General features: G+C 44.8%; 2 protein-coding genes and 1 long non-coding RNA gene across 5 annotated transcripts in view; 2 read left to right on the top strand and 1 right to left on the bottom strand.

Moving 5' to 3' along the window:
- The first annotated feature begins 52 nt into the window (after positions 1-52).
- On the top strand, positions 53-2870 carry LOC120507460. Its single transcript, XR_005628768.1, has 2 exons — positions 53-224; positions 941-2870. It is a non-coding gene; the product is annotated as an uncharacterized LOC120507460 (long non-coding RNA).
- On the bottom strand, positions 1274-11481 carry TTF1 (transcription termination factor 1). 3 transcript variants are annotated; one of them, XM_039720171.1, is made up of 12 exons: positions 11439-11481; positions 10714-10814; positions 9827-10572; positions 8796-9040; positions 8289-8474; positions 7148-7226; positions 6739-6869; positions 6011-6239; positions 4893-4982; positions 4609-4674; positions 4128-4213; positions 1274-3742 (listed from the first exon to the last, which is right to left on the bottom strand). In XM_039720171.1, the coding sequence occupies exons 3-12, from the start codon at positions 10561-10563 to the stop codon at positions 3549-3551; spliced, it is 2043 nt and encodes a 680-aa protein (XP_039576105.1). In that variant the 5' UTR covers positions 10564-10572; positions 10714-10814; positions 11439-11481; the 3' UTR covers positions 1274-3548. The 3 variants fall into 3 exon arrangements, with proteins under 3 accessions (XP_039576105.1, XP_039576107.1, XP_039576106.1); XM_039720173.1 differs by lacking the exon at positions 11439-11481 and adding an exon at positions 11119-11428; XM_039720172.1 differs by lacking the exon at positions 11439-11481 and adding an exon at positions 10983-11428.
- A 514-nt stretch (positions 11482-11995) lies between these two features.
- CFAP77 (cilia and flagella associated protein 77) overlaps positions 11996-27664 on the top strand; it is a 57975-nt gene continuing 42306 nt past the window's right edge. The window contains exon 1 of the mRNA XM_039720216.1: positions 11996-12125. Coding sequence (XP_039576150.1) covers positions 12000-12125 — 126 coding nt within the window. The 5' untranslated portion in view covers positions 11996-11999. The remainder of the gene's footprint in view (positions 12126-27664) is intronic.

A 27664-nucleotide genomic window follows, 5' to 3' on the forward strand; every position in this document is an offset into this window, starting at 1 on the left:
GGGCGGGCTCGGGAGGGGAAACTGAGGCACAGGGCCGGGCCCGGGCGGGGAAACTGAGGCATGGTCTGGGCCTGGGCGGGGTTATAGCCCCAGCACCGGCTCACGGACGGACCGTGATGGGTTCGAGCGGTGTTATAGCCCCGGCACCGCCTCACGGACGGACGGACGGTGCTCGAAAAGACTGGTTGGAAATAAACCACCATAAACTGGTGTCAACAGAGCAGGTATTTGCAGTGCTGGAGGCGAGGGGGGTTTCTGCATCTCACTCATCCTTGTTAAATGCTGTGGTTTATTTATACAGTATTACTTAGTGTTATGTCATTATAACATCATATATGTGCTGGAGCTAATTTACATAATGCTATCTCATGCTCATAAATAGTTTTTTTCTACTAAGCTTGCTCCTCCCCAATTTAGGTGGTTTTGGGGGTCTTTGCAAATGAACTTTTCAGCTTTGTCTTCAGAGCATGTGCAGTTTCATGCTCATAAATACTTTTTTTCTACTAAGCTTGCTCCTCCCCAGTTTAGGTGGTTTTGGGGGTCTTTGCAAATGAACTTTTCAGCTTTGTCTTCAGAGCATGTGCAGTTATCGTGTTCCTTGGTCTTTCTGGATCTAACCAGACTAAATTCTTCATTTTCTGGTTAATTTGCTTTATATTTGCCAATTTCTCGTTTGTACATCCTCCTGCTTCCCAGTATAGCTACGCTTGTCTGTTTCTGAGGTTATTCACCTGGCAAATTTCTGTTTATTTAAGCATTAAGCAACTAGCTAACCATACACTGGCTACTGCATTGTAGAGAAAGTTATGATTCAGGTTATATAAATATACAAAGTTATGGTTCAGGTTCTATTGGTGTCCTTTACCTCAAGCTACATAAGCATCTTGTAACTTTAACCCAAGTTAAATCAGCATCACCTTTCTCCACCTCCTTGGTTAAGACCTTACAGGAAAGAGGGGTGAAAAAAGCAAGTCCCCGTTTGATCTTCAGCTGCTCATTCAGCTTTGAAGTGCTGCAAACACAGCCTTGGAACTCGTCTGTCTTTGATATTGCCACACAGCTGAAGAGTTCTGTGCTGTAACACCACTCAGGCCATGAAGATGCCAGGGAAGTGCTTGGAGTGACACATCTGCTTGAAACACCCAAGTTTTTAGGGTGCTTTTACACCTGAAGGATCTGTCATGCTCTTATTTATAATGTAGTCTGATACACAAAGCTTTGTCAATGTTATTTTCTTCATCATTCTGTGAAGCCTCTTTGGTTTTTTGGTTTGTTTTTTTTTTTAACCTCTGCAGTTTGCTCTGTTTGCAGTTATACTGAAATATCCACCTGAAAGAACTGCCTGTAATCCCACGGGTCTGGGGAAGAGGATGGCAAAGGGAAAAACCTCCTTCTTGTGCCTTGCAGCACCTGGGAAATAATCAACATGCAATTATTTACTCCTGTGCTCACAGATTGGACACCTCACCCAAGGAGATGAAGGGGAAGGAGTTTCCTTGCTCCATTCCCAGGGAGATGGAAGCCTCTTGCCTCAGGTTTGTGTTTGCCCAAAGCAGCCAGTGCAGTGATGGCTCCAAGTTTACAATTCCAGCCCTGGCTTGCTCATTTTTAGCAGAGAAACTGCTTTTAAGGAGAATCATCAAGATTTTCCTGGGTGGTTTCTGGGAGGGAGTAACAGGAGTCTTGCCCTGAGGTGACCCTTTGAGCTGGAATGCTCCCGGCTCACAAGGGAGTGAAAGTACCTCACAAAAATATTTTGAAAGGTGGTTTTGAACCCCAAACATGCAAGATAATGAGTGGAGAATGAGCTAAAACAAAGGCATCTGTTCTGTGTGTACTGCTGATTAACAAGCACCAATTTCACCCTAAGAACTGAATTACAGCTGGATTGAAGGCCAGGGGAATGCCCTGGAGCAGGGAAACCTCCCAAGGTTTGGGATCCCTTACTCACACCAGCTCCTTGGTAAGTGACTGAGAGCAACTGAAATTAGTACTAATGAATAAATCATTAATAAGGTGAACTTCAAACCTTGGTAAACCACTGTTAAAACTTTATTAAATTCCATCAACTTTATTGAACTCGGTCAAATTATTCTTTTCACTGTCTTTGGAGTGAGGTGCCACAACTGTTTTCTTTTAAAAGCAAAGAATAAAATAAATCTCAGCATGGAGACAAAGTTTATTTCTGCAAGATTTACTTTACAAACTCAAAAACCAGGCATTGTTTGTGCTCTTGCCTGCACACAGTACAAAGCATCTCCGTTTTCCAGGAAAAAAAAAAAACAACTTTGAAAAATACAAACTTTTTAGGTTCAGAAAGTCAAGTTTTTCAGTTTTTAATCTTCAAACCCATGAAGCAACACACAAAGACCAAAGTGGAAGTGGTGTGTGTTTTCCTTCCCCCATCCCATTTCATCTCTTAGCTGGAAAACTTTTCCCTCAAAGCAGTGGCTGGTGCAGGGGAGGCTGGGCCTGTCTCACAAAAATCCCAGTGCTTTCTCTCCAGAGAGACCAAAGCCAGACACAATTAAATATGGCAAATTTTTCTTTAAAATCCCTTGCTGTAAGTCACCTTCCAGACCCTCCAACAAGGCCTTTATTTCAAGCCATTGAAAGTTCTGGGTTTTCACTGATGATTATTAGAATTGAAGAGGGAAATTGTCACTTATCAAAATAACCCTGAAAAAGCAGGGATTGAGTCTTCTTGCTTTACTGTCTAGTACAGCATATAGGAAATATAAACAAGCCTCATAAAGAATTTACACAGTAAGATACCTTTGGGGCTTTTTACATTAATTCAGTCAATTTACAAATAATCACTGCAGGCAGAGAATTAAAATTATCATACAAAACACAAGTACAACCTCCATCTTATTACTTATTAAAATGTAGAAATTCTCCTTGGCAAAATAAAAATATATATGTATGCATATGTATATATATACACTGTTTTGTCTCTGTATTCCAAATATTAAATACAACATTTTATATTATTTGTTTTGGTTAGCATGCAATGATGAACAGTAACAGACAAAAGCCTTTTTTTATAAGGAGTGAGAAAAGTATAAGGCTGCATCAAAAATAAAATCAGTTGCTTTTAAGATACCTGTTAAAAAAAACCCTCAAAAGTTAGTTGTGGTGATGAAAACAGCACGTCTTAAGACTTGATTATTACAGTTTTAAAAGCAAACTGAAAACCTTTTTCCAGTGCCATGAATTTAAAAAAAATAATATTCTGAAAACCAAGTTCATTCATAAAGGGAAAACAGCAGCTCTGAACTCCACAAAAAAAAGGAGTTTAAGACATTTAGAAAGCAACTTCTATGCTTACATGAAAACTTGTAAAAGCACAGCTGAATTAAATAAAATGTGGCACAGAAGCTCTGTTTAACTCAATCCTCAGGATGAAACGAGGCAATCAGAGGTGCTCTCCTGACTCTCCCCCTGTCAGCAGCCTGGGTACCTGCAGCTGCTGAGCTGCACCCACTTTCAACCAGACCCATTTGCAGTTAAATATGCAAATTAGGCATTGCTTTTAGGACAATCCATTAATCACTCTCGTCACTGGAGTCAAAAATGTCATTGAGTATCTCATCATTGGAGTCAAAAATGTCACTGAATCTGAAAGCCTTCTGCTGCTGCCTGGCTGTTGAAGTGACCGAAGTACTGTGTTTCCCCTCTTCTTCCCTTAACTTTTCTTCAAGTTCTGGGAGTGCATTTTCATACAGATAATCAATGATTTCTATGAGAAAAAAAATAAAAAGGGTTTAATTGGATCTGTAGAGGAACAGCATCTCACAGAAATTGTGTTGTCATTGTTAAATTCACAAAGTATCTGTACTGTTCTGATCACAGGGGATGCAGGGAGATCAGGCATAACACAGACATGCAAAGAGAAATTAAAATGCACAGTGTTAAAACTTTTCAAGCCAAGGTATTAAAAAGAACAGGTTCATAAGCAATTGCATGAAGAGAACATTGAAAGTTATAAAAAAAGCATTTAGTAAAATAAGTATAAAGACAAAGATTTTAGCCAATTTGGAAAAAACTGAACCAGAGTAAGTATCCTCTGAGATTCAAACCAAAGCCTTGAGGAGCACATACATACAAAGAGCTGGCATACTGACCAGAAAAAGTCCTTCTTTTCCATAAAGGGACAAAGGACACTTTTAGCCTATAAAACTTGGATTGAACATAGACTCTAGGAACATCTCTGCAAAGAGAAGAGTTCAAAAAATTAATTAGTGGTGCAAGGAACTATCATAAAGCTTAATTGTTACTGAGTTACCCATTCCTGAGAGTGATGCAAGTCAAACCCCAGCTTAGATTTAGGTAGAAAGGATGGAATACAAATAAAAATCAACCTGTAATATCAAATCATAATTTTTCCCATTAGTTGATGAACATTTGGAAGCACAGCTACACAACACTCCAGTATTTGGAATGTTAAGGGTTTCAGATCTTGGCTTCCTGCTCAGTGCTATGGCAGGATATGCAACTGTAATGTTTCCAAACTGAACAATTCCTACAGTTGTAAAAGTATCAGAACTTTGATTCCTCCGCTTTCATTACCCTTTGAATCCATAAAAAGAAGGAAAGGAGGTTTACCCCATAGCATTACTGAGTTCATCCCAGTTTACTTCACTGGCATCCTCTGCTTTTGTTTCATACAACCTGTGAAAGTGAGACAGAAGCAGTTTGCAAGCAGAACTCAGGACATCATTCAGTGCTCCCAGCTCCCCCAGTCAGAAATTCCAGGACATTCTGTCCACAGAAAGAATGATTACAAACCATGTATCAAGCTGCAAAGCAGGCTGTTCTCACCCTGCCAACTTTTATAAGCACAGCTCTGAAGTGGGAGATACAAAAACATCCCAGTGCTCAGGACTTGCCTTTTAATAAGAGTGATCTTGGTCCGTAATCCATTGGTCCCTCTGTGCAGCCTCGGCACTCTGGTCAATTTGTTTGTTAAAATTGAATTCCTTTGAAAACACACAAAACCAGGTTGCTATCAATCAATTCAAGAAATTCCAAGCATTAAGATGCTGCTGCTGTCACAGAGAGGCAGTGTTCTGCCAAGTGACAGGGGGAATTGAAGGGACACAGTTATCAATGGGAAGAATGGTCTTGTTTTACTATGAATATTAAGACAACAAAAAAGTAAAATGATACATTCAATAAAACTACACAGTTTTGACTTTAGCAAAAGCAAAAATGTGCAAGAGTATGCACTAATCATTATTATATGAAAGGATGGTGATTGAGAAAGATCCATCACCAATTGCCTCAATATTTTACCATCATCCAGACCGTGTCACTAGGGAGTCCCATTTCACAGCAGGACCTGGAGAACCCTTCCCAGCAACTGGGACATCCTACACAGTGTGTCCACCCCCAGGTTAGGTCTCCAAATTCACCCCAAAAGTGGGTCCAGCTTTTATAGGCCACAAATCAGCAAGACAAAGTGACTTGATTATATTTTTAGCTCAGGAACACCTGGATCTGATGGCACACTTCCCAACCAGCAGGGGCCAAGGCCTTGGCTGGGAGGTTTTCCCCTAAAATACCCTACAAAGAGGCTGCTATTCCTGTCAGTTGGGAAAGTTTCTCAAAATGATACATTTCTTGCAGATAACTACACAAGGTTATGTGAAAGTTTCTGAAGCAGCTGCTTTGGTGTTAAACAGCTGGCATAAGAGTCTCAATCATCTATTTTCAGCTAAATAATACTGCTGGTGTTAGTCACAATGCCCAGGGTTCAGCAGTAAGTCAACTCTGCTGCTCAGGCCTCAGCACACCAGGCAGATATCAGAGCAAACAGATTGCTGTCAGAGAACTTGCTGCAGCTAGCAAGGAGTTATTTGTCTCAGACTCACCTGCAATTCCTCTTCTGTGCTCTACAATCTCTTACCTGTCCTACCAAAGGATCACCATGGTGCAAACCACACGTTTTGCAGAATAAATACACCCCAGAACACATTTTATATGCCAGTTTAGTCCAAGCCCTCACCATTTCTGTTTGCACTGTCTCCAGTATCGACTTCCCACTTTGGTTTCAATCTCAGTCCAGGGCAGGGGCTGGTGCAGCTGCTCACGGTCAATCCAGAGATCTGTGCTTGACTCTTCCAGGGAGGAAAGAGAACTTGGGTTTTCTGTTCTCAGCTTTCTCCACATCACATCTTTCACCGCACTCATTAACTTCCGGGTCTCTTCCTCTGTCCAAGGACCATAGTTAATAGCTAGAATTGAAAACCCACCAGGTTAAGGCACAATTTATCATGAATGATTAGGGGGAAAAAGGCAAAAGAGCAAATGTTTCCCTTTGCATGATTTTTATTTATGGGACCAACTCCTTAACACATGTCCTAGAAACCCCCCTGCATACTAAGCTTGAGAGTTCAGCCTAAACACTGAAGAACAGTCTGATCTCCAATTGTTATCTTTTTAAACCTGGCTACCAAATTCCTTCTGCCCTTCCCATGAAATCATCTTTTTTAGATGTCAGTTCTGTTAATAGAGTTATATTTGTTCCACTTTTTCTCCATTTTCTTTCAGAGATCTTTCTTATCCTTTCCACATGAAAATGCAATCAGTGGTGTGAAGAAGAGAACCATCACTACAAATCAATTAATTAAAGACCTCATACTTGAAGGACTTTTTCCTTATGTTTAGGGCACCTATATTGTACAGTTCAAATAACATTACACAAAATGAATTGTTTTTCTTAAAATTACATACCTGACTTGATTTCAGAGAATTTCATAGCAACTGAGAGGTTAGAACGAGACATCAACTCAGAAATCTTCTTCCAATCATTGCCATGCAGAGCTTGGTACTTCTTTAATTTCTCTTTTTCTTCTGCAGTATACCTGGTTGAGGAAATGGGCACAGCTTCAGCTGTAAATTGAAACCATTTCAACCTCTTAAAGAGCTGTAACATGTGCAGGTGATCAGTGTTGATCATCACTATCACTTCAAGTCACATTTTAGAACAGAGGAATCAATAAGGGGAAATGAGCTATCAATTAAGTCACAGTAACTGGCACAAATGGGAGAGATGAGCCTCATCTGAATCCATTTTTCATTTACAAATAATCAACACAGACTGATGTTAGCATTCAGAAACACTTGTAAAGTATTCCCTTACCTTCCTTTATAATTATTTGGGTCAAACATCTTCCTTGCTCGATAATATATCAGCCTCCAGGGCCGGGGTATGCCCTCAGCTGGAAGGTAAAGATCATTTTGAACAATCATTTCTAACAGTGGTGAGGCCACAATGAAACAAACCCCAAAACCCAACACCACACATTGTCATGGCCATGGTGCCAACAACAGATTCTTTCCACTCACCAGCTACAAACTGCATGGACTGTGCATTTGATCCAGGTGTGATTAAAATTTAATTGGCATGCTGAACACTCCCATTAAAGAGAGACATGAGACAGCCACCAGGCAGGAGCTGAGGAGACCCTGGGTGCTCCCAGACTGTTCCAGCTGGGAAAAGCAGGCACTGGGGGCAGCAGCAAAAACCAAGTGAAGATCTCTGCTGCAGGGAAGATCCAGAGACCAACCCCTGGGAACACACAGCCACCCTGGGCAGCAGGGGGGACTGCAAGGCACAGGACACTGATGAGACTTTCTGCCAAATCCTCCCAGCCCAGGAGCAAACTCCCACACTGGAATCAAAGTCAACATCAGGGAATTGTGCTGATGCAGAGGAAAGATTGTGTGGCTGAAATAACCACAGAGAACAAATCTGTAGTTTGATGCCAGCATCCTGATCCATGACAGGCTGCCCTTTACTCTGCCTTGCCTGAGATGATGTCACCACACACAGAATAAAGCTCCTGGTGACTGAGGAGATCCCCACGTCTTGGAAGACTGGCATGGCTCAGTCCCTTCCACCCCGCTGAGTCCTGCACCTGCCACCTATTTATTGGTGACAATTTCACACAGGACTTAATCACTCACAGCTGCCATCAGTAACCTTAATTACAGTTTAGCAAATAATACACTTAAAGCCATAAAGCCCAAATGCAAGTCTGGAAGTCTTTACCATATTTAATCTCTAAACTCTTCCTATTTGAGACCAGATAATAAGAACAGTGGGCTGTGCAGATTATCAACTACACCATGTCAGCACCTTCTTACCAAATCTAACAATATCAGTGATTTTCAATAAAAACTACTTTACAGTATTATTATTTATTATTTTACAGGATATGCCAGGATATCACCAGGATGCAGAATGCAACATTCAGCTGAGGATGAAGTTAAATACTCACAGATTTTTTCACAAAAATGATGTTCTGTTTTCAGGCGCTGGATGGTGTGTTTATCTTCTGGATACCTCGAGGTAAACAAAAGTTTTTCAGCACAGTCTATTCCAGTAAGTGCTAAGAACTCTTCAACGTTTTTCCGGATTTGTTTATTTTCTTTCTGGGTAAATCTGCCAAACTTGACAGCCATACCTAAAATACAGAAAGGTTAAAAAAAAAAAAAATCAAACCTCAAGTACCATCTCTTGCACATTTCAGGTATCAACAAATTCAGAGGGGAAAAGAGACAACTGAAAGAGACAAAACCAGCTGGGAATCAGCAATTAACACACAAGTTTGGACTGAAATCTGCCAGTGTGGAAGCAGATCCTACAAAAGAAACAGAAAATCTGTCAGTGGAATGAAGTGAACCAGACCGTGGGTGCAACAGACACAAGAGACTTGTCCCTCTGTCCAAACATCAGCACAGCTCCACAGTCCCTCCTCACTGCTACAGGATTTCAGAGAGCTCACCCTGCTTTTTAAACTCCTTAAACCTCGTGAGGTCTCTCCCAGCCATTTTCTTGATTGAACTGTCTGATATATTCTTCACATGAGGAATAAACTCTTCCAGTTGTTGTCTTGCAGTATCCAAATCCACAACTGAAGTCATGGCAGAAGAATTGAAGTCACCATCCACGCTGACCTCATCAGAGGCTGCCAATTCAGCAAAGGAATTGTTCTGCTGCTCTTCACGTGATCCCAAGGCTTTTGGTGTCCTAATATAAAAAAAAAGGCATAAAATAAAATCAAATACATCACTAGAACTCCAGACCAGAGATGGATGTTGTTAACATCTCTACTATTAAAGGAATTAACATATTTGTTAATTACAGGACAAAAAATATTTCACACATCCACTGCCTTGCATTTCTAACCTTTTAACACAATAATTGTAATTTATTTCCAACTTTCTATACTTACAATAATCAAGGAGCTTTCTGAAGTTCTGAAACTCCACAAAACTCTCACACATGGGCACACTGAAGAATTAATGCCTCTTGCTAGCACTGGCCCAGATTTTTTCCATCTGTCTCTTACTAGTGCTCCTGTTCTGTTTTCTAGACACTGCAAAGGCATCAAGAACTCCTTACACGAGCATTTATCTGCACAGAACATTCAATTGTTTAGCTGACCTTACCAGCTGCTTGGTTCAAATGCACATGTTCACTATAAATATCAACTTGAACAAATGAAATACTTTTCCCCCCATTTTTTTTAATGTGAATTGTTTGCAGGTAAGTTATTTCTACACCTACAGTTTTAAAGAGGAGAAAAGAGCCTACACTGAAGAAGAGCCTACACTGTTCTTAAAAATTGCTGTTGGATCTCCACAAGCAAACTGAGGTTTCAGAGCTGGTCTCTAACAGCACAAATGCTGTGTAAGTTCCAAATTTTCCTTTGAAACACACTCAAACCAGAATGAAAAAAAGACAAATAACACAACAGAAATGTATTTGGGAAGCAGAGGAAGGAAAAAACCCCACAACAGAACCCCAACTTACATCACATCAGAGTCTGAGGAGCTTTCTTCCACGACGTAAGCGCTGCTCTTGGGGGCCTTTGCAGCTCTCCCAGCTGCTTTACTGGGTGTGGAAAAGCCAGCAGGGAGCTCCAAGGACACCTCAGAGGTGCCAGAGGCAGCATCACAGGCTCCATCCTCAGCTGCAGGTGAAATCCAGCCCCTGTCCTGCTCTGAGGGTGGCAGCAGTGGCTCAGCTGTGCCCTCCCTCCTCTTCTTCCTCTTCTTTTTGGCTTTCTCTTTGTGGCCCTTGTGTTCCTCAGGGGGAGGCAGCTCACCCACCTCATCCTCTTCAGGCTGCTGCTTCTCTTTCCTTTTCTTCTTGTGTGTTTTGGAGTAACCACAGGCAGCAGCACCCTCCTGGCTCACAGGGACACAGCTGAGCTCGTGGCTGCTGTCCTCACCCTTCCTCCTCTTCTTCTTCCTCGGGGAAGCAGCTGCTGCAGTCCCATTGCTGACCCCCCGTTCCACCTTCACAAAGTAATTATCCAGCAGAGTCTGCTGCTTCTCAGCCTTTCTTTTCAGTTTTTTCTTCTTTTCCCTGCCCTGTGCTGCTGGATCTTCAAAGAGCACTGGGGAAGTGTGGCCAGGCTCTGCATCTTCCACAGTTTCAGCATTTTCGTGGTTGTTGTTGGATTCATTTGGTTTCCTCTTCTTCTTTTTCTTCTTCTTGACAACATCCTGGACTTGAAAATCACCTGAATGGGCTTTGCCTTTCATTTTTCTTCTCTTTAAGTAAAAGAGAGGAGTTTTATTGAAGTGTTGTCATTTATACAGGTTCTGTTTACAATAAAACATCCCCCAACAAAAAGCACAAAACCCACCCAAAACCTTAACAATTAAAAACCAAACTCTATCTTAAACTCTTACTTTTCAATCCAGTTAGTTTTGTGAAGTGCCTAGGAAAAGCTGCTGCCTCCTTTGCCAAACAGATGTGCATCACAGCTGCCCCCAGCCTCCAAAGTGCTTTCCTACAACAAGAAACGCTTTAATAAATTCAATAACTACTAATAATTAACTATTAATTTAATAACTATTTGATTTTGAACAGCTAAGCAGCGTCTGACTGGTATGTTCAACTCAGCTTTCAGCACTGAAACAGCGCCACGCCAAAAGCCACAAAGAAATACGAGACTCACCAGCACTACACCCAAAACTCCCTGATCAGAAGCTCCTGAGGGGCCGAGCTCGGCCCTGCCGGCAGATCTCAGTCACACACAGGAGCAGGAAGCATTCTGAGCACGTTTTCTACACCCAGCGCGTATAAACACTCACCGCGCAGCACCCCCGCCCTTGAATCTCGCATGCCCAGGGCAGCTCGCCCCGGCGGCCGGTGCCGGGCATGCCCTCCCCGGCAGCGAGGGGAACGAGCGGCCCAAAGCCCCGCGGAGCTCCGAGCACAGCCCGCCCTAGGCCCAGGCACCGATACACCCCGGCTGAGCGCGGCCGGGCCGCGCCCCGCCGCTCCCGGGCTACCGAGGGAGACTCCCGGCGCTCCCACGGCGCTCTGGGCAGCCCGGGATGGGTGTGAGAAGCCCACAGCCCGCCCCGGCCCCGCCGCCCCGCGCCCCCGGCCCCGCCGGGCCCGCCGCTACCTCCACGCGGTGTGCGCCCGCGCCGCCGGCCCCCGCAACCCGCGCCCCGCTCATCCGTTCCTCCCGGCGGAAGCGGCCCCAGCCGGACCCATCAGAGCGGCGCACCGCCTGTTGCCTGGAGACGGACGCCAGTTCTGAGGGAGAGCCCCGGGATAGGAACGGCACCGGGGCCGTGCAGAGAGCCCCGGGAACGGGACCCACACCCGGGGCCGTGCAGAGAGCCCCGGGGTAGGAACGGCACCCGGGCCGTGCAGAGAGCCCCGGGATAGGAACGGCACCGGGGCCGTGCAGAGAGCCCCGGGAACGGGATCCACACCCGGGGCCGTGCAGAGAGCCCCGGGAACGGGAACGGCACCCGGGGCCGTGTAGAGAGCCCCGGGATAGGAACGGCACCGGGGCCGTGCAGAGAGCCCCGGGGTTGGGATCCGCACCGCGACCACCGAGATAGCCCCGGCACCGGCACCTCCGAGAGAGCCCCCAGAGCAGGACTGTGCAGAGACCCCCAGGAGCGGCACCGGCACCTCCGAGACTCCCCGGTTCCCGGACCGGGCCCGGCCCAGCATGGCGGGCGGCAGAGCCGGGCCCCGGCGGCCGCCCATGAGCTTGGCCGAGGCGGGCCCGGGCACGGAGAACGAGCGGCTGGGGCTGGTCCGGCTCAGCATGCTGCGGAACCCGCTCATCATCAAGGTGAGCCCCGCCACCCCCGCTCCCATCCCTCAGCCCCGAGCGTGGGGGTCAGCGCCCCCGAGGGCAGCTCCACAGCAGAAAAGTTTCCCCTTAAAGCGGTTAAAATCAGTTTTTTCAGATGTCACTGGGGCTGCAGAGGGTCACACAAACGGTGTCCCCCTAAATCACACCGCCCTCGGAAGGGGCTGCCCGGGGCTGTTTGGAGCCACCGTTCTGGAGGAGTTGAAACTTGTTGAAAGTTGTTTCTAGTTCAGCCTCTCTCAACAATGTCACCTCTGTTCCATGGCCTTCCCAAAGCAGCACAGCTCATCTCAGCTTGCACACAGATGTACAGACTGTGTGAGCTTTCTGTCAGGTGTGGAGAGTCCTTTACAAATCCATCTCCCCCTGGGTTCCTGTTGGAGTTGTTTTTTGTTGGAAAATTATGTGGGAGATCAACTGTCCCAGTCTGGGCTGAGCCCCTACACTGCTGAACCCCACTTTCTGCACTGTCTTTATTCTCCTGCTGTGATGATTTTTTGTCCTTGTGAAAGACCAAGCAACGCCTGGCACTCATCGCTCTGCTCTGAGCAACAAGGCGCTGATGGGTCACAGGCTGGACTCGATGATTTTGGAGCTCTTTTCCCCCCCGAAGCCATTCTGTGGGTCTGTAATTAGCATTTTTAGACCTGCTGCGGAGGTTCTGCTCCCTTCCCGAACTCCCGGCACTCCTCAGCTCGTTATTCCCACTCCCATCCCTGCGCACCGGCGGCTCGCAAACTTTTAATCACCAGGCTTCGGTCGCTTCCTCCTCCTCCTCCTCTCCACCCCCGCAGCGGCTGAAGTGCAGCTCTCGTCCCCTGGATGGCACTCGCAGAACGGCTTCGTGCTCTCCCAGCCCGAGCATCCCCGGAGCCGCTGCTCCTCGCCCCTGTCCTGCCACAATTCCTGCTCCAAGCCTTCTTTCCCCGCTTAAACCGCGGCTTTCCAGCCCGACTTCGGCTCTTGGGGTCCCCCCCTGATCGCAGCTGGCACCGGCGGGCTTGGAAGTTGGAGGTGAAATTAGGGAATTTGGAGTGTCACTGGAAATGTGAGGTTTTGCAGTGTTGAATTGTTTTGTTTTCTTATGAAACTCTAAAAATCTATTGGGGAATTTTGTCAGGCAGAGAAAAAAAGGAAGGCTTTGCATCAGAACTCAAAAGCGGCTTCACTTGTTCAAATCTAAACTTCTTTCTTTCTTTCCTCTGGATCCCCAAAGTTTGATGGTAAGGAGAATTCTTGCAGAGCATCCTGGCACTGGGAATTCTGAGCAATTTTAAATGGCAGGATGTTTTAATAAATTAAGGCACAATCTGGATTTCTGCAATCTGGTGAGACTAAACTTGGAATCAGTTTTAGAAGGAAGAGGTCGTGTTCAATTTCAGTATTCTGGACCATTTCTGTTCTCTCGAGGCTTCCTTGCAGGAGGGTTTCTGCTGGTAGGGATGTGAGGAGATTTGCACCCACCTGCTGCAGTGAGCAGGGTGATAACAGGGACGCTTTTCACTCTTGGAACCAGCAGTAATTCCACTTCACGGTGGGTTCTGCTGTGGAGTTTGTGCAGCAAACTGCTGCCCCCCTGCCAGCTGCTCCCACCCTGCCCCGGGGAGTGCTGGATTCACAGGGTGTCCCTGTGTCCCTGCCTGTGACAGGGCTGGGGTGGCAGCGTGCTGGACAAACGCTGGCACTTGGCACTGCCGGCACCGGTGGTGGCACACGGACAGCACCAGCCCTCTGCCCTTCCTCCTCCTCCTCCTCCTCCTGCTGCTCCCAGCTGCAGCCTGGAGTCCCCTCCTCGCCAGGACAGCCCTGGGGACCCAGCCCTCTGGGGAGGATGGCCAGCAGGTCCCAGCACTCTGGGGAGGATGGCCAGCAGGTCCCAGCCCTCTGGGGAGGATGGCCAGCAGGTCGCAGCACTCTGGGGAGGATGGCCAGCAGGACCCAGCCCTCGTGCTGAAACCCAAGGACACAAAGATGGTTTAGGAGAAAAGGACAAAAGGTTTGGAGCCAACTGCAGCTTGGAGGAGTGCTGCTGGCAGCCGAGGGAGGGCATGAGGAGCACACAGCTCCAACAGCTGCCAGGGAGGGTCTCCGGGCAGCAAATACACAAAAACCTGAGGCCAGTGGAGATGGATGGGACACTTAGTCCCTGATCCTCCTCCAAACAGCAGTCAGACCACAAAACAGTGGTGCAAGTGTGACAAATCTACTCTGCAGCTGCCAAAGGACACTCCTTCTTTCTCTTTGAGTTATTTTATGTATGTTCTAAATACGGCATCACGTATCCAAACAAGATCCCTGCCCAGGCTGAGCCTCCTGCCTCAGCTCTGCCCAGCCTCACAGGATGTGTCTGCACACTCTGGCTATCACAGATCAAACCATCATCTTCTCACGTAAACATTTCTAGGGATGAATGCTCTGTTTCCCTGCTAGAATGTATGTTGTGTTTTAATTAATCAAGGAGTTAATTTAGTTATCAGTATATATTTGCTTGCAGCATAAAACTGAGGAAAGCATTTCATCTACTGATGCCAGTAAAAATCTGAGCAAAGCATTTTTGTTCTGTTTTCACCAGTAAAAGCCTTAGCCAAGCACTTTTCCAGTACAAACTTACTGAAAACTCCCGTGTTACAAAAATAAACCAGCTCTGAGCAGGAAATAAGAGTTTACCACACTTAACTCCTGGCAAGCTCAACACAGACTTCAGGAATAGTGACCCACAGCAGCTGGATTACATTTAGATTAACATCTTCTGTATTATATGGTACAATGAAGTTCAAGACATCACTGACAAAGCCATTGTGACCAGCAAGGAGTTGGATTTCCCTTCCTTAATGTGTGAAGGTAAATGGGAAATCCAGCCTCACGTGCCCAAGCATCCCCTTACCTGTCCAGGTGGAGCCAGGGGCCATGCAGAGGGCAGGAACTGCTCTCCAGGAAAAGCCCTGAGAAGCATCTGGCTCATCTTCAGAGCCCCTGCTGCTGCTCCCAACATGGAAAAGTTGTTCCCAAGCTGGCAGTTCTGAGGAGGAAGAGGAGGAGGATGGTGCTCTGCTGGCCAGGAAAGGCTGGCACCGGGTCCCAGTGCAGACTGCAGGAGAAGCAGATTTAACAAACAACCGCTGGAATGTGCCGTGTTTATTTTACAAGCTTGTTATTTACATGACAACTGATGCCAGGCTGTCTTTATTGGTCTGAATGCCAGGGCATTTAGGGTTCATTTTCCTAAGCTTTCCTCTACAGCCCTGAGGGCTGGAATTTTTTCTTTTTTTTTTTTTTTTTTCCAAATGAGATTGAACAGAAGCTACAGGATTCAGACAATAAAATTTCAGCAGCTACGATCTCCAGAAGAAGAATATACGATCAAAAAAGCTCCCAAAACCACAGGAACAGGCACACTGATAGCCTTGGCTTTGGAATTGCCAGCAAAGGAAGGATTAGCCAGGCCAGGAGAGTGAACTGCCCTTTCTGGTGGGTGAAGGGGACAAACAGAAGAGCTTTCCCTGGGCTCACCCGGAGCCTGCTCCGTGCCCAGGAGCAGCAGCTCCCTGTTACCCAAGGGACTCCACTCCCTGTGTGGGTACCAAGGAAAGGCAGAAATCACCCACCACGTTTTTCTTTTTACTTTTGTGCCTATTGAAGCTCATCATGAAGTACTTCTGAGCTGACTGTCACAGAACAAGGCACTGCTGACAATTGTTGCAAAATCATTTTGATTTCTGGAAAGATCCATAGGATGGACACTACAAAAGCAAGTGGGGCCATTTTGCCCAACTGAAATTTCGTCACATCGTGAAAAAAGAAAAGAAAAAGCTGTAATTAAGCAAGAGACAAAGCTGGACAAGTGCATGGTGTGAAAAATAATATTATAACTTCGAGCTGAAAACTGCATCATCACAAACATCTCTTGGAATAGAAATTACTGACAGGGCAGGTTTTCCATCACTCTGAAGCTTTTATTATTGACCTGGACTATGGCTGCAGCAGGGCTTTTACATCTGAATGCTGTGCTTCATCTTTGAGCCTTTAACCCTCAGCTTCCGGGGTGATTTGTTCGGTTTTTTTGTTGTTTTTTTTTAAACATTCTCTCCAAATCCACTCATCTTCTTTATCTCTTCTGGCACCAGCCTGTGGAGGAGTCAAGGTGAACTCGGCACGGTGAGGAATGCGACTGACAGGAGCAAAATCATTTGCACAGAGCACCCAGCCAGCCCAGGGAGGGCTCTCAGCTCCCCCTGCTCCCCTCGAGGGACCTGGGCTTCAGCCACACCAGGATCTCCCAGCAATCCCCCCGGAGCCAAAGTGACCATCACAGCCCTGTGGGGCAGCTTCCAGAGGGTTTGGGTAACTCCCCTCAGGTGTTAGTGTTGATGATTTAAATAACTCTGTTCCCTCCCCTAACCCAGACCTGCTCACAGCTATTTGGGATCAATGCATTTATTGGGAACTTGGGCAGATTTCACTTTCTCTGTCTCTCCCTTGTAACAGAGCAGGGCAGCCACAAGTACCATGAGCTGTATTTGGAATAATGTTGTTTTATTTGGTGTTAATTGTACTCTTTACCTCAAATGTGCTGAACATCCTGCCTTCTGTGCTTGCTGCTTGGGGACACTGAGCTTTAATTAGTGTTTATGCAGCATTTTGTGTGCTTATTGCTATTATTATTATTATATCATGAGTGCTATTATATTTTTGCAATCTAAGACCAGTGTTGTGCTTTTAAAAATGTATTCTGAGATGTGTATACAGTGCCTCAATAATTCATTAGAGAAATAAACTAATGAAGGGCTGGTTAGTCAAATAATCATTAGGTTTGATTCTGAGCTTTCCTTCCAATGCTCTGAATTCTAAGGGTTTTCTTCTCAGCATGAACTCATTTAAGATTTTAAATGAATTATTTGGTACACTAAAAATTAAACTCCTTATGAGCTTTAGTGCCCTCCCATATTTTGCACAGGCACAGCTGAAATAAATAAGGTATTTCCAAGAGGCAAGTAAACATTCTGCACGAATGAAAGTAGTGGGTTTTTCCTCCTGGCTGTTTGAACACAGGCTCCAAAGTGCCAGCTGTGACTCAGCAGGCAGAGGGACAGCCCCAGCAGCACGGGCCTGGGGAGCTGCTCACTCCCAAGATCCACAGGCAGGATGTAAAATCAAGCAAAAGGGCATTTTGATCCTTTATGTGAACAAAACAATGCAAATTGGTGAGACTAATAAGCCCACAAACATTACAAGGTGAATGCCTTTTATGTTTGTGAAAATCTTCTATGTTTATTTGTCTAATACAATGGAAATAAAGCTTCAAAGGCTCTTTGATTTAAAAGTGCATTATTGAAGTCAGCCAGCACGATAATAATGGTTAGATCAAATTGTTGCATTGTGACCCTGATAGCAGAGCTGCCAGAGCAGAGAACATCTGTACAGCCTCTTGCCCGACTTGGCGGGGATGTAAAAACAAAAATTCAGCCAAAAGATGAGAAGATGTAGGCAGGATAGGGAAAAAACTAAAATGAAATGGGTCACAAATGGATCCATACATTCACAGTGCACCCAGAGCTGCTGCAGGCTATAAAGTTTTATGATGAACCTAAAACTCAAGCTTTATTTTCAGAAAAGGTTTAAGAAACTTTGGGGGAGAGCCACTGCCTGTTTTAGTGGTGTCCCCAAGCCACACTAAGCCAAGAGATGATTTTCAGATAATTCAAATTGCAGACAGCACAGAGAAAGTCAGGGACATCCCAAACCCCACTGCAGTGTCCTTGACCCAACCCTGCCCCAGGGACAGGGAGCCCAGCAGGCTGAGAGCAGCACCAGAGACCAGCTAAAACTTGTAACAGCACAGGAATCTCTCTGTCCTCTTCCTCTCCAACCTCAGCTTCCCACTCCAACACCAGTAAAAATTCCCCTTCTCTGGAAGAGGCACCACAAAGTTCCCTGAGCACAGAGGAAAAGCTGCTGGGGGCTCAGCGAGGACAGTGCTGGACAGGAGGGCGTTGGGCAGGCAAGCAGTTGGCAGCTCAGAGCTGCTGCAGGCTATAAAGTTTTATGATGAACCTAAAACTCAAGCTTTATTTTCAGAAAAGGTTTAAGAAACTTTGGGGGAGAGCCACTGCCTGTTTTAGTGGTGTCCCCAAGCCACACTAAGCCAAGAGATGATTTTCAGATAATTCAAATTGAAGACAGCACAGAGAAAGTCAGGGATATCCCAAACCCCACTGCAGTCTCCTTGACCCTTGACAGGGAGCCCAGCAGGCTGAGAGCAGCACCAGAGACCAGCTAAAACTTGTAACAGCACAGGAATCTCTCTGTCCTCTTCCTCTCCAACCTCAGCTTCCCACTCCAACACCAATAAAAATTCGCCTTCTCTGGAAGAGGCACCACAAAGTTCCCTGAGCACAGAGGAAAAGCTGCTGGGGGCTCAGCGAGGACAGTGCTGGACAGGAGGGCGTTGGGCAGGCAAGCAGTTGGCAGCTGCCCAAGGAAAAGGTGAAAAGATTTTATTTTTAAACCTTTCCCACAATCTTTCCCCCTTTTTTGAGTGCAGAATGTAGAGCAAAGAGAGCATGTTGTCAGCAGTCACAGAGACCAGTGTTTTCAGTTCCTGATTTTTGGGAGTTTTTAGCCACACTTTTCCCAAGGGCAGATTGCTTTCCATGCAAATTCTTAGAGATGTTCTTATGCCTAATTATTGGATTTCAGAAGCTTTTGTCATCTTGCAGGGATTGTTTTGTTCTTGCTTGGCTGCTCGCATTATACAGATTAGACAGAACCTGCATTTCTGAGAATATTTTCCTTTTTAACCATTTGTACTTTATAAAATAAATTACACTGACTTTCCCACTCACATTTATTTGAAGTAGCAAAGATAAATGCAAGTGGGATCTACCACTAGATTTCCAGCAACAGCCTTTAAGAAAACTTCAATATCAAGGGAAATATCTAGTTTGATTTGTTTAAGCAAACCAACACGAGGTTTGTGCCTAAAAATCTTACAAGTGAAACCTGATTAAAAATAATAGCGTAACTCCCAGGCTGGGGGGATAAAAACCCTCAAAGCAAACACAGGGAACCTTGCATTGCTCCATAAAGAGCAAACCAGCCTGAAAAATAACACTGGTTTTGATCAGGAGCTTTGGGTTGCTCGCCCAGGTAGAAGAGCCCCTTTGTTTGCAGCTTTTCAACTTCCCGACTTACATTTGCTGTCTCCATCACCCTCCTGGCTGCCCAACCCCTCTGGTGGCTCCCAGGGGATTCCAGTGGGATGGTCAGGACTGTAACTCCATTAATTACCACGTATTACAGTGTGTTTAAGCCTTAAGACAACCAGAAATGCAACTTTCCCTGCGGTCCATCATCCCCGCTCTGCTCCCGGTGCTGTCCCACCTCTGCCACCAAAATCAGGCAGCTAAAATCGCTCCCAGCTTAGCCCCAGCCCTGAAAAGCACAGTCCCAGATCACACTGGCAGTTAGTTAGCATTTAGATAGGCTGGGATGGGGCTCTGTACAATAGGCATCAAAGCTGAACTCTTGGTGCAGCGAGAGGGATTAATTTCTTTAACCAACATGCCTGATCTGGCCTATCTCATTACCCTGCCTTGTCAGTGTCGATGTTAGATTTGATTGAAGATTATACCATTTAGGCCTTTCCCCTGCTTTCCACAGAAATCAGGCCTATTGAATTGCACATTCTTCCATGGGCCCCTGTCAATACTCAGTGGCCTGAGCCTCTAATTCTGCTTCATTTAAACTTCATCAACTTTTCCAATCAAGTGGAAGGATCTGAAATAGGCTCCGTAAGCAGAAAGGGCCTTTTTCCTTTTGTCAGATAATTTATTCTGTTTTCTCTTTCTCTCCCCCTCGCTTCCCCACCTCTTTCTCTTTTTCTTCTTTTCGCTCCCTTTCCCTGATGCTGAAAATGAGATTACAGTATTTAAATGACTATGATAATCAATCGGGGGACCTTGAGCCGAGATTGAGGTTAATTTTTCTTAGCAGAACAAAGAAGCGTGATGCCATCGGGGATTTGAAGGTGCAATCTGTGTTTCATGCTTGTATTCCTACCCCCCCACACCCCAAAACTGCAGTTTTAGGAGTCTTTTCTTGTTACTAACTATGCAGTTGTTGTGATTTTTAAGAGGAGAAATGTAATTTTGGGGCTGATAAATAGCTAACAGCCTTCATTCAAAGATTTTAATAAGAAAAAGCAATTCACATACATGGAGAGACTGCAGATCTAATGAAAGTGTTATCATTACCTTATTGATTTTTAAATATTTTTGGAATAATTTTCTGCAGTGCTAGGAACAGTCCTTCCAGCCTGCACAGCAGAGTTGTGAACTTTTAACTGAATACCCCTTTTACTCAGCCACTCTTCCTACTTAGCAGCTTTCTTGGCTGCTTGGAAAAAAGTTGATGCTTTTGTCATGATTTTGCTAATCAGAAATGGAATCGCTTATGTTCATCTCAGAAGCTGCCTTGAAATGGCTTGTTAAGTCTTTAGATGATGTATTTTTGGTTGTAACACGCCAGCATTCGCTCACCTGGATCTTTCCCATTCCCTGCTCTGGAAGAGAGAAAGAGAAAAATATGCATTTCTTTGCTTCCATCCCAGCTGTCTTGTCAGTGCTGTTTTACATGCTGCCACCCAATGTTATCTTTTATTTGTGTCAGGAGAGAGGATTTGACAAGTTCAGTATACAATGTTCATTTGGCAAGGCAAATTTTTCATACCAATTTTGAGTAGAAAATGAAACCATCTTTCAACACAACGAGCAACATCATTTTTGGACAGACTTATTATGAGAAGAAGAATTGCAAAACTTTATTTCCCTGCACGATGCAGGAGAAAAACAAACCAGGAAATGAGACATTTAAACAAACAAACAAAAAAATAAAAAAAACAAACCCCAAATACGTATGAATGTTTGAGGCCATCAGTTTGTTTTAGGAATAAAAAATAACCACCAGCTGCTGTCAGGTAGCTGTGGCCTCCTTTTTGTTAATCAGATGCTGCTGAATTTGGTTGCATCATAATGTAGCTTTGTTTCAAACCTTTTAAGCTCTCAGATACTGGGGAAGGCAGACCAGAGTGACTTTAGAAGTTTGTCAGCTTTTGCCAAGCAAAACAGCACTGCAGGTTTGGGAAGGGGCTCAGGGCCTGGGAGAGGGAGGGTCCAGGGGCATTTCAAAGGCTCTGGGTGCTTTTCCTCCACCCCGAATCCCAAATGTAACTTCTGGCAGCACTAAATACTCTGAACAAGGCAATGAATGGACAAATCTCTCAGTAAATTGTGCTGTCCCATGTGTCTCACAGCAGGTTCCCTGGGATAGGGGTTTGTGTCTGACAGCCCCCCAGCACAAGGGGCTTCAGCTCCACGACCACTCTGCTGGTGCCACTGCAGAGCGAGGGCCCAGGACACTTAAATGGATATTGCCTGAGGAGCACCATGCTTTAGGAAGGGCTGTCAAAGCTCCACTGGGTGACAAATTCATTTTAGCCCCCAGCACCCTGCAGGGCTGGGAGGTGCAGCCTGAGAGCTGGGTGGGATTGGGCTGAATGTCTCCTGGTGGGAACTGATGCTCTCTGGTGCCCCAGCTTTGCTCCTCTGGGAGTTTTACCCCCAACAAAAGCAGCAGCAGCCCCAAAATGTTCAGCCCCACAGGCGTGGAAGGAGCTGTGTGTGTTTCAGGCAGTGTTTTGCTCTAAGAGTTTTCTGTCTTTAAGCAAATGTTGACTCACCACGGGGAAATTAAAACTCCATTAGACATTGCCACTCTGCAGAACAGACCCCATTACAGCGGTCGAGCTGCAATTAATTGGTTTCCTCAGATATTACTTAATTCTGGAAAGGCACAGAGAGATGGGAAGGACAAGGCTGATCTAAACAATAATTTCCTAAAATAACATAATCTAAATAAACTAATGAAGTGATTACATAGTTATTAATCTAATATGAAGAAGAGTCAGAAGAAAATATTGGGTATATAACAATTTAGAAAGAACAGTAGAGTTAATACCATTCTGGTTAGACTCATCATGAGGCAATCAGCATTTGTGCTTAGGGATGGATGCTGGTTTTGCAGATTAATTATATTTTGTGCTAAAAGCTGCCATTTCAACCATTTCAAAAACCTGCTTTTTTTGGTCTGTTGTTCATACTCAACTTTTCAACACCCAGATGGAAGGGAGCACTGCCTATGAGGCACTGCAGGTTTGGGGGTTGTTTTGTTTTTAAAATAAAGTTAATTTTGGATTAAGAAATGTAAAGCAAAATAACCATAAAAACAGACTCCCTTGTGTGCAGATAGAATAATCAGCAATTTGAAAATATTCTGGCCCAGGGAGGGCTCTCCACAGGCAGTCCCTGTGCAGAGAGGCAGTGGGGAGCTGTGTGCTGGGGGTGCAGCAGTGCCTTGGGTGCTGTGGGGGTCCCCAGGGCCAGGCAGGGTCCCCCCAGCCTGGGGCCAGTGCAGGGAGCAGATCCAGCCATTCCCACAGAGCTCAGTCCCTTGCATCACCAGGGTAGAGAAAGTATTTGGCTTCAGGAGAATAAATAACTAGGCCTTATAAGTCATTAAAAATGTATTACAAGAAAAATACAGTGCAGCTATAAATAGAAAACAAAGCAACTCCTATATAAACTTTTACAATCCCTGCTCCTCTGACTATTTTTCACTGTCTGGTTGTAAGTGAGTTTAGCATCTGTGATCTCTGGAGACTGAGATCCCTTGAAGCCTCAGCTCTCCTGGCAGAGCCCTGGTCTCTGCCAGGTTGGGTGATGAGCCTTTGGGGACAGGCAGGAGTGTGACTGCTCAGCCTGGCTCAGGCTCTGGCCAGTCCCAAACTGGAACTTTGACTTCTTCTTTTTTTTTAAAGTGGAAATACTTTAATGTGTATTTGTGACAGTCTGACATGTAGCAGCTACTTCCACAAAAGATATCACCTGTCCCTGCAAGCCTCCACAGATACAGACCTTAATATGAAAAAACTCCATACAGCAAGGCATTAATCATTCAGTGATGCATCATTACTGTCTCCCTTTTGGTTATTACTTAAAATAGTTCACATAGGTAACATCAAGCGCTCAGAATCATTTTTAAACCTTTGTGAAGGAATAGATATGACTTTTGAAGAAGCCAGCATTTGTGCTCAGTGCTCAGCTGAAGTCAGGGTGAGTTTGTTTTCAGGGGAGATGAACTTCACTTTGTGCTTTCAGTGTTAAAGATTTTTGTCATCTGGTCTGATTTTCTTTTTGTCATGCCAAGCAATAAAGTGGAAGAATTTGGTGGTTGATACACCTTAATTCAAAGGTGTATTAACCTTACTCTGCTGGTACCCACAGCAAAGAAGGCACCTCAAATTTCAGCTAAATTCAGCTGTGTGATGCTCTGAGTGTCAAAAATCAAATCCTGACTGTGACCCCACCATAAACACTCCACCACAGAGTACTCAGAGCACTGAAACTCCCACGTGTAGCTAATAGGGTGTTTCAAGGGAAGGACTGAGCTGCCTTGGCTGGACAGTGATGAACAATTAGAGGCTGCAGGACCCAGGTGTACTGAAGAATCCACAGTTAAATATTCAGGTCAGGGAAAGTAGGCCACGGATCTAAATGGTGAATCCTAATAATCCTAATGGAATCCTAATAACCCTAACAGAGTCGTGGAGGAGGACGTTTTGTGCAGCTCACATCTTAAGAAATGTGATGTTTTCATGTGTGAGAGATCCTGGGCTGCATCAAATCCCTGACTGCAGTGTAGTGACTCCAGCTGGTTTGAAAATAAACCCGGGCACTGCAGTGGGGTCACTCACACCTTCGTGGGTGTGGGGGAGAGCAAAGGAGCTCCTCTGCACATGCACCCTGGACTGCACTCCCAGCTGTGGAAACTGCTGGCTGAGGGTTTCTTAAAAGAGCAGACCCATTGGGTTAATTTCTACAGAAACGTGAAATTCAGCAAGCGATAATTGGAAAATGCAATTTCCCTTCCATGAAATGTGGGCTCTCACTTTGTTTTCCTCCTAAACTCTCAAAATCCTCTTTTCTAAAACACTCCCCCAGCTGGGGTCTCCTTGCTCACCCCCCTCCTGCAAGGCTGTCAGCATCCCACAGTCCCTTTAATTTGGGAATTTAACAAGTAATTCCAAATTGGGATGCTGGAAAACCTGTGATCGTATCTACCATGTCTATCCTATCAGATGTGGTTCTGTGCTTTCCCTGCCCTGAAAACAAAGGGGAAGAGAGTTGAACACATGGTATCCTCAGCTAGAAAGGACTTTGCTGTAAGAGGATATTGAGTTGTTTTGTAAAGCCCAATATTACGCTTGAATTATGCCTGAATAAGGAGAAAGGACATTGTTAAAGAGCCCTAAACATTGACCATAGTGGATCTTCTTTCTTCCAAGCCCTTCAGCAGCGTTGTTTTTGGCTGGTAATGATTTGGTATTGTATTTATAAGCCGTCAGGGTAATCCAGAGAGCAGCAGGAGGGGCAGTTGCCTTAAATAAAGCTTTACAATGCTGCTAATTAAAATGATCCTTCCTCTCCCTGTGATGACTAATGAGACAGAAAGAAGAACCAGGGAGGGTTAATGAAAATGTTGCAGTGAGATTCCCTATTTTTAATTGGTCTTTGTAATGTTTTAATCTTCTTTATGTTGTGAGGGTGGAAATGGAGAAATTTTCTTTCAACCTTTCTTGCACCGTGTAGCACATGGCATTTGAAACATCCAGTTCTAGCTTTATATTAGGAGTCTCTAACCACAGCTCTGAGGCAGAGTGTAGCCTTGAGATGGAAGAAGCAATTTCAGACTTAACTGAGACCAGAAAGAAGAAATGTGAAAGCTGGTTTTAAGCTCAAGCTTCCAAAGCTCCAAGGGAGCATTCGTACCCTGAGGACTGGGGCTAAGATCTATTGTGAAGGATTGGCACTGATGCTCAATAGTATTTACAGCTTTAGGTCATGATGCTCTGTTAAATGCAATATTTATCCCATGAGCATGTCACAGTTCACCTCAGATGTCAAGAATTCAATTAATATTCTATTTAATAGAACACACCATGACCTAACCTTTTAATACTCTTAGTGCGTCTGAGCCCTCCTTATTAGTGTCACTTTCCAACTTTCCTTCTCAGCTGATGCATCTCACAACAACTGGGATGGGGAAATTGGGAGCAGGGGGAGAGGGGAAGAGATTTAAATTACTTTTGGACCTCACTGTGAGGATTCAGCAGCTTTATCCTCTGTAAAACCTGGCTCCCAGGGGTTTAGCACACCCTGCTTTCCCCGTTTTCAAGGGTTGGCGTTCTGCAAGTTTCAACTTTCTGTCGATTCAAACCCACAAAAGGCACCGCCAAATTTTTCATGGTTTGAGCTGATCCAGTTTCAAACAGCATTGCCCCTGCCTCACATCACATTATCGAGCTGGGATCAGGGGAAACCATTCATGTGAGCAACACCTGCAGGATTCAATCTTTGGCTTCAGATTGTGTCTGTGCGCTGTGGGGGTGGGTTATGAATACTCCAGGACAGGGAGATCAGCACTGCAGAGATTTCCCTGCACTGCATCTGGAAACTGTCTCAGGAAGTGAGAGTCCTTGGATGCACCATGATTTTACAGATCAGAATAGAAAATTGGGGGGCTCCTTCAGCGAGCAAACAGGGCTGGTGGAAATCAGAGCCTCAGAACCAGCTTTTGCCATCCTTGTGTCACCTCTAATGAGCTACCAGCAGAAAGCCATAAAAACCAGTAAATTGTGTGTTTCAGATCATATGAATTAGAAGACAGGCTTAGTAATCTGGTGGGATTTTTAGCAAGCTTTTTTAAAGAATAGAATTAATTTTAAAAACTCCTAATTGGGATCTGCTTCAGGCTGATATTTTCCTGCGCAAGACCTGCGTGACACATTAGAAATGGAAAGAGCTTGAAAGCAAATAAGTGTTTTAAATTACTCTGTGTCGTTGTAGCCTTTACATTCTGAGAAGAATTAAACAGCAAAGTGTTTTTGAAGGCAGCACTTGCCTGCCTTGAAGCAGGAGGGCAGGATGGGTTTAGCACAGAGAACACCTGGGAGGGGGCCACGCTATTACCACCCCTGTGATTTCAGCAAGATTTGTTGGGAAGATCAGCCAATAAATACAGAGCCTGTACTGCAGCTCCTTAGAGTGGGAGGAAGAACAGACATTGTGCCAGATATTTTCATGCAACTATATTCATTATTTATGCAGAAGAAGAGATATTTCAGGAAAACAGAGCTGAACCATGAGTGACAAGGTATCTTTCCAGAGCGTAGGGTGCAGGAAAATTGCACTGGGGTTGACAGCTTTTTAATGTAGAGTCTCTATTTCACTGAATTACTGCATGTTGGCATTTCAAAAGTACAAGATGACCTATTTATTAGCTGTGAATCAAACAGAAATTACATGCTAGAAAATAAAAAAGTTGTATGTTTATTCCAGCTGGTAAGATGCTTATCCTACAGAAATAATATATACAGAGAGGAAAACCTGGAAACAAAGGATCATCAATCACAAGGCACTAAATTTAACGTTGTAGGACCTGTATTTGTCATATAATATTGCAATCATATGTGCTGGTTCCCTTACATGTGATGTAATATTAAATGTATGTGTGTCATAATACTTTAAAATTTCACTACCCCTGCTCTGCTTAGGCTCCTATCACTCTCTTCCCTTTTGGAGAGGGAATAGTGGCTTGGAAACTTGGCTTTAACAGTAACATGCTTGGAAATGGGCAGTGCCAGAACCTCAGGAGGAAGGTAACCAGCTACCAAACTAAATACTAGAAACTGCCAGGCCATGCAGAGGGAACGTTTCCCTGTGGAAAGGCCAAAAGTGGGAGGAAAAACTGACAAAAGAGCCCAAGTAGTAACCCTGCACTTTGCTAGAGGCAGATGCCACATCTGAAGGAAGCAGCATGCTATTTGAAGAGTGGAAATTCAGCTTTCCCTGGGAAGTTTGATACCTTGGATCTGAACAAAGGGCAGAAAGCAAAAGCTACAATTGTTGGATTTGCCAACTGACATTCAAATGAAGGTGGAACAGATTCCTGCCTTCTCTGCCCTCATGATTTTACATAAATAATTAGATAAGTTACAGGAGCAAAAATGTCCAAGCACAAACCTGGAGCAGTGTCAAATGTAGCTTTATGAGTCTATTTCGTGTACCTTTCAGCTCAGAAAGGAAATCATTTTATACAGTTCCATTTTCCACTCCAAGAGTAAACACTACTTAGGAAAGTCCAGCTGAATTTTTATCACATACATAGTGGCTATATTTTTAAAAAACTTAAAGTGAAAACCACAAATTGGCTGTGTAGAAAGAAGGTTGCTGCCAGATTTCTTCTCAAACCTGCCAGTTTTATACCCAAACCCATTCTGGAGTAGCAGCTTCCAAAAGCAGGGCTCTATTGCACCCCAGTGACTCTGGCCAAGAGCACCAAACCCATCCTGACTTTGCAATAACCATGTCCTGAAGAGGGCAACTGAACAATAGCCTCCCAAA

Source organism: Passer montanus, unplaced genomic scaffold (assembly GCF_014805655.1).
Source record: "Passer montanus isolate IOZ18808 unplaced genomic scaffold, ASM1480565v1 scaffold43, whole genome shotgun sequence".
NCBI lineage: Eukaryota > Metazoa > Chordata > Aves > Passeriformes > Passeridae > Passer > Passer montanus.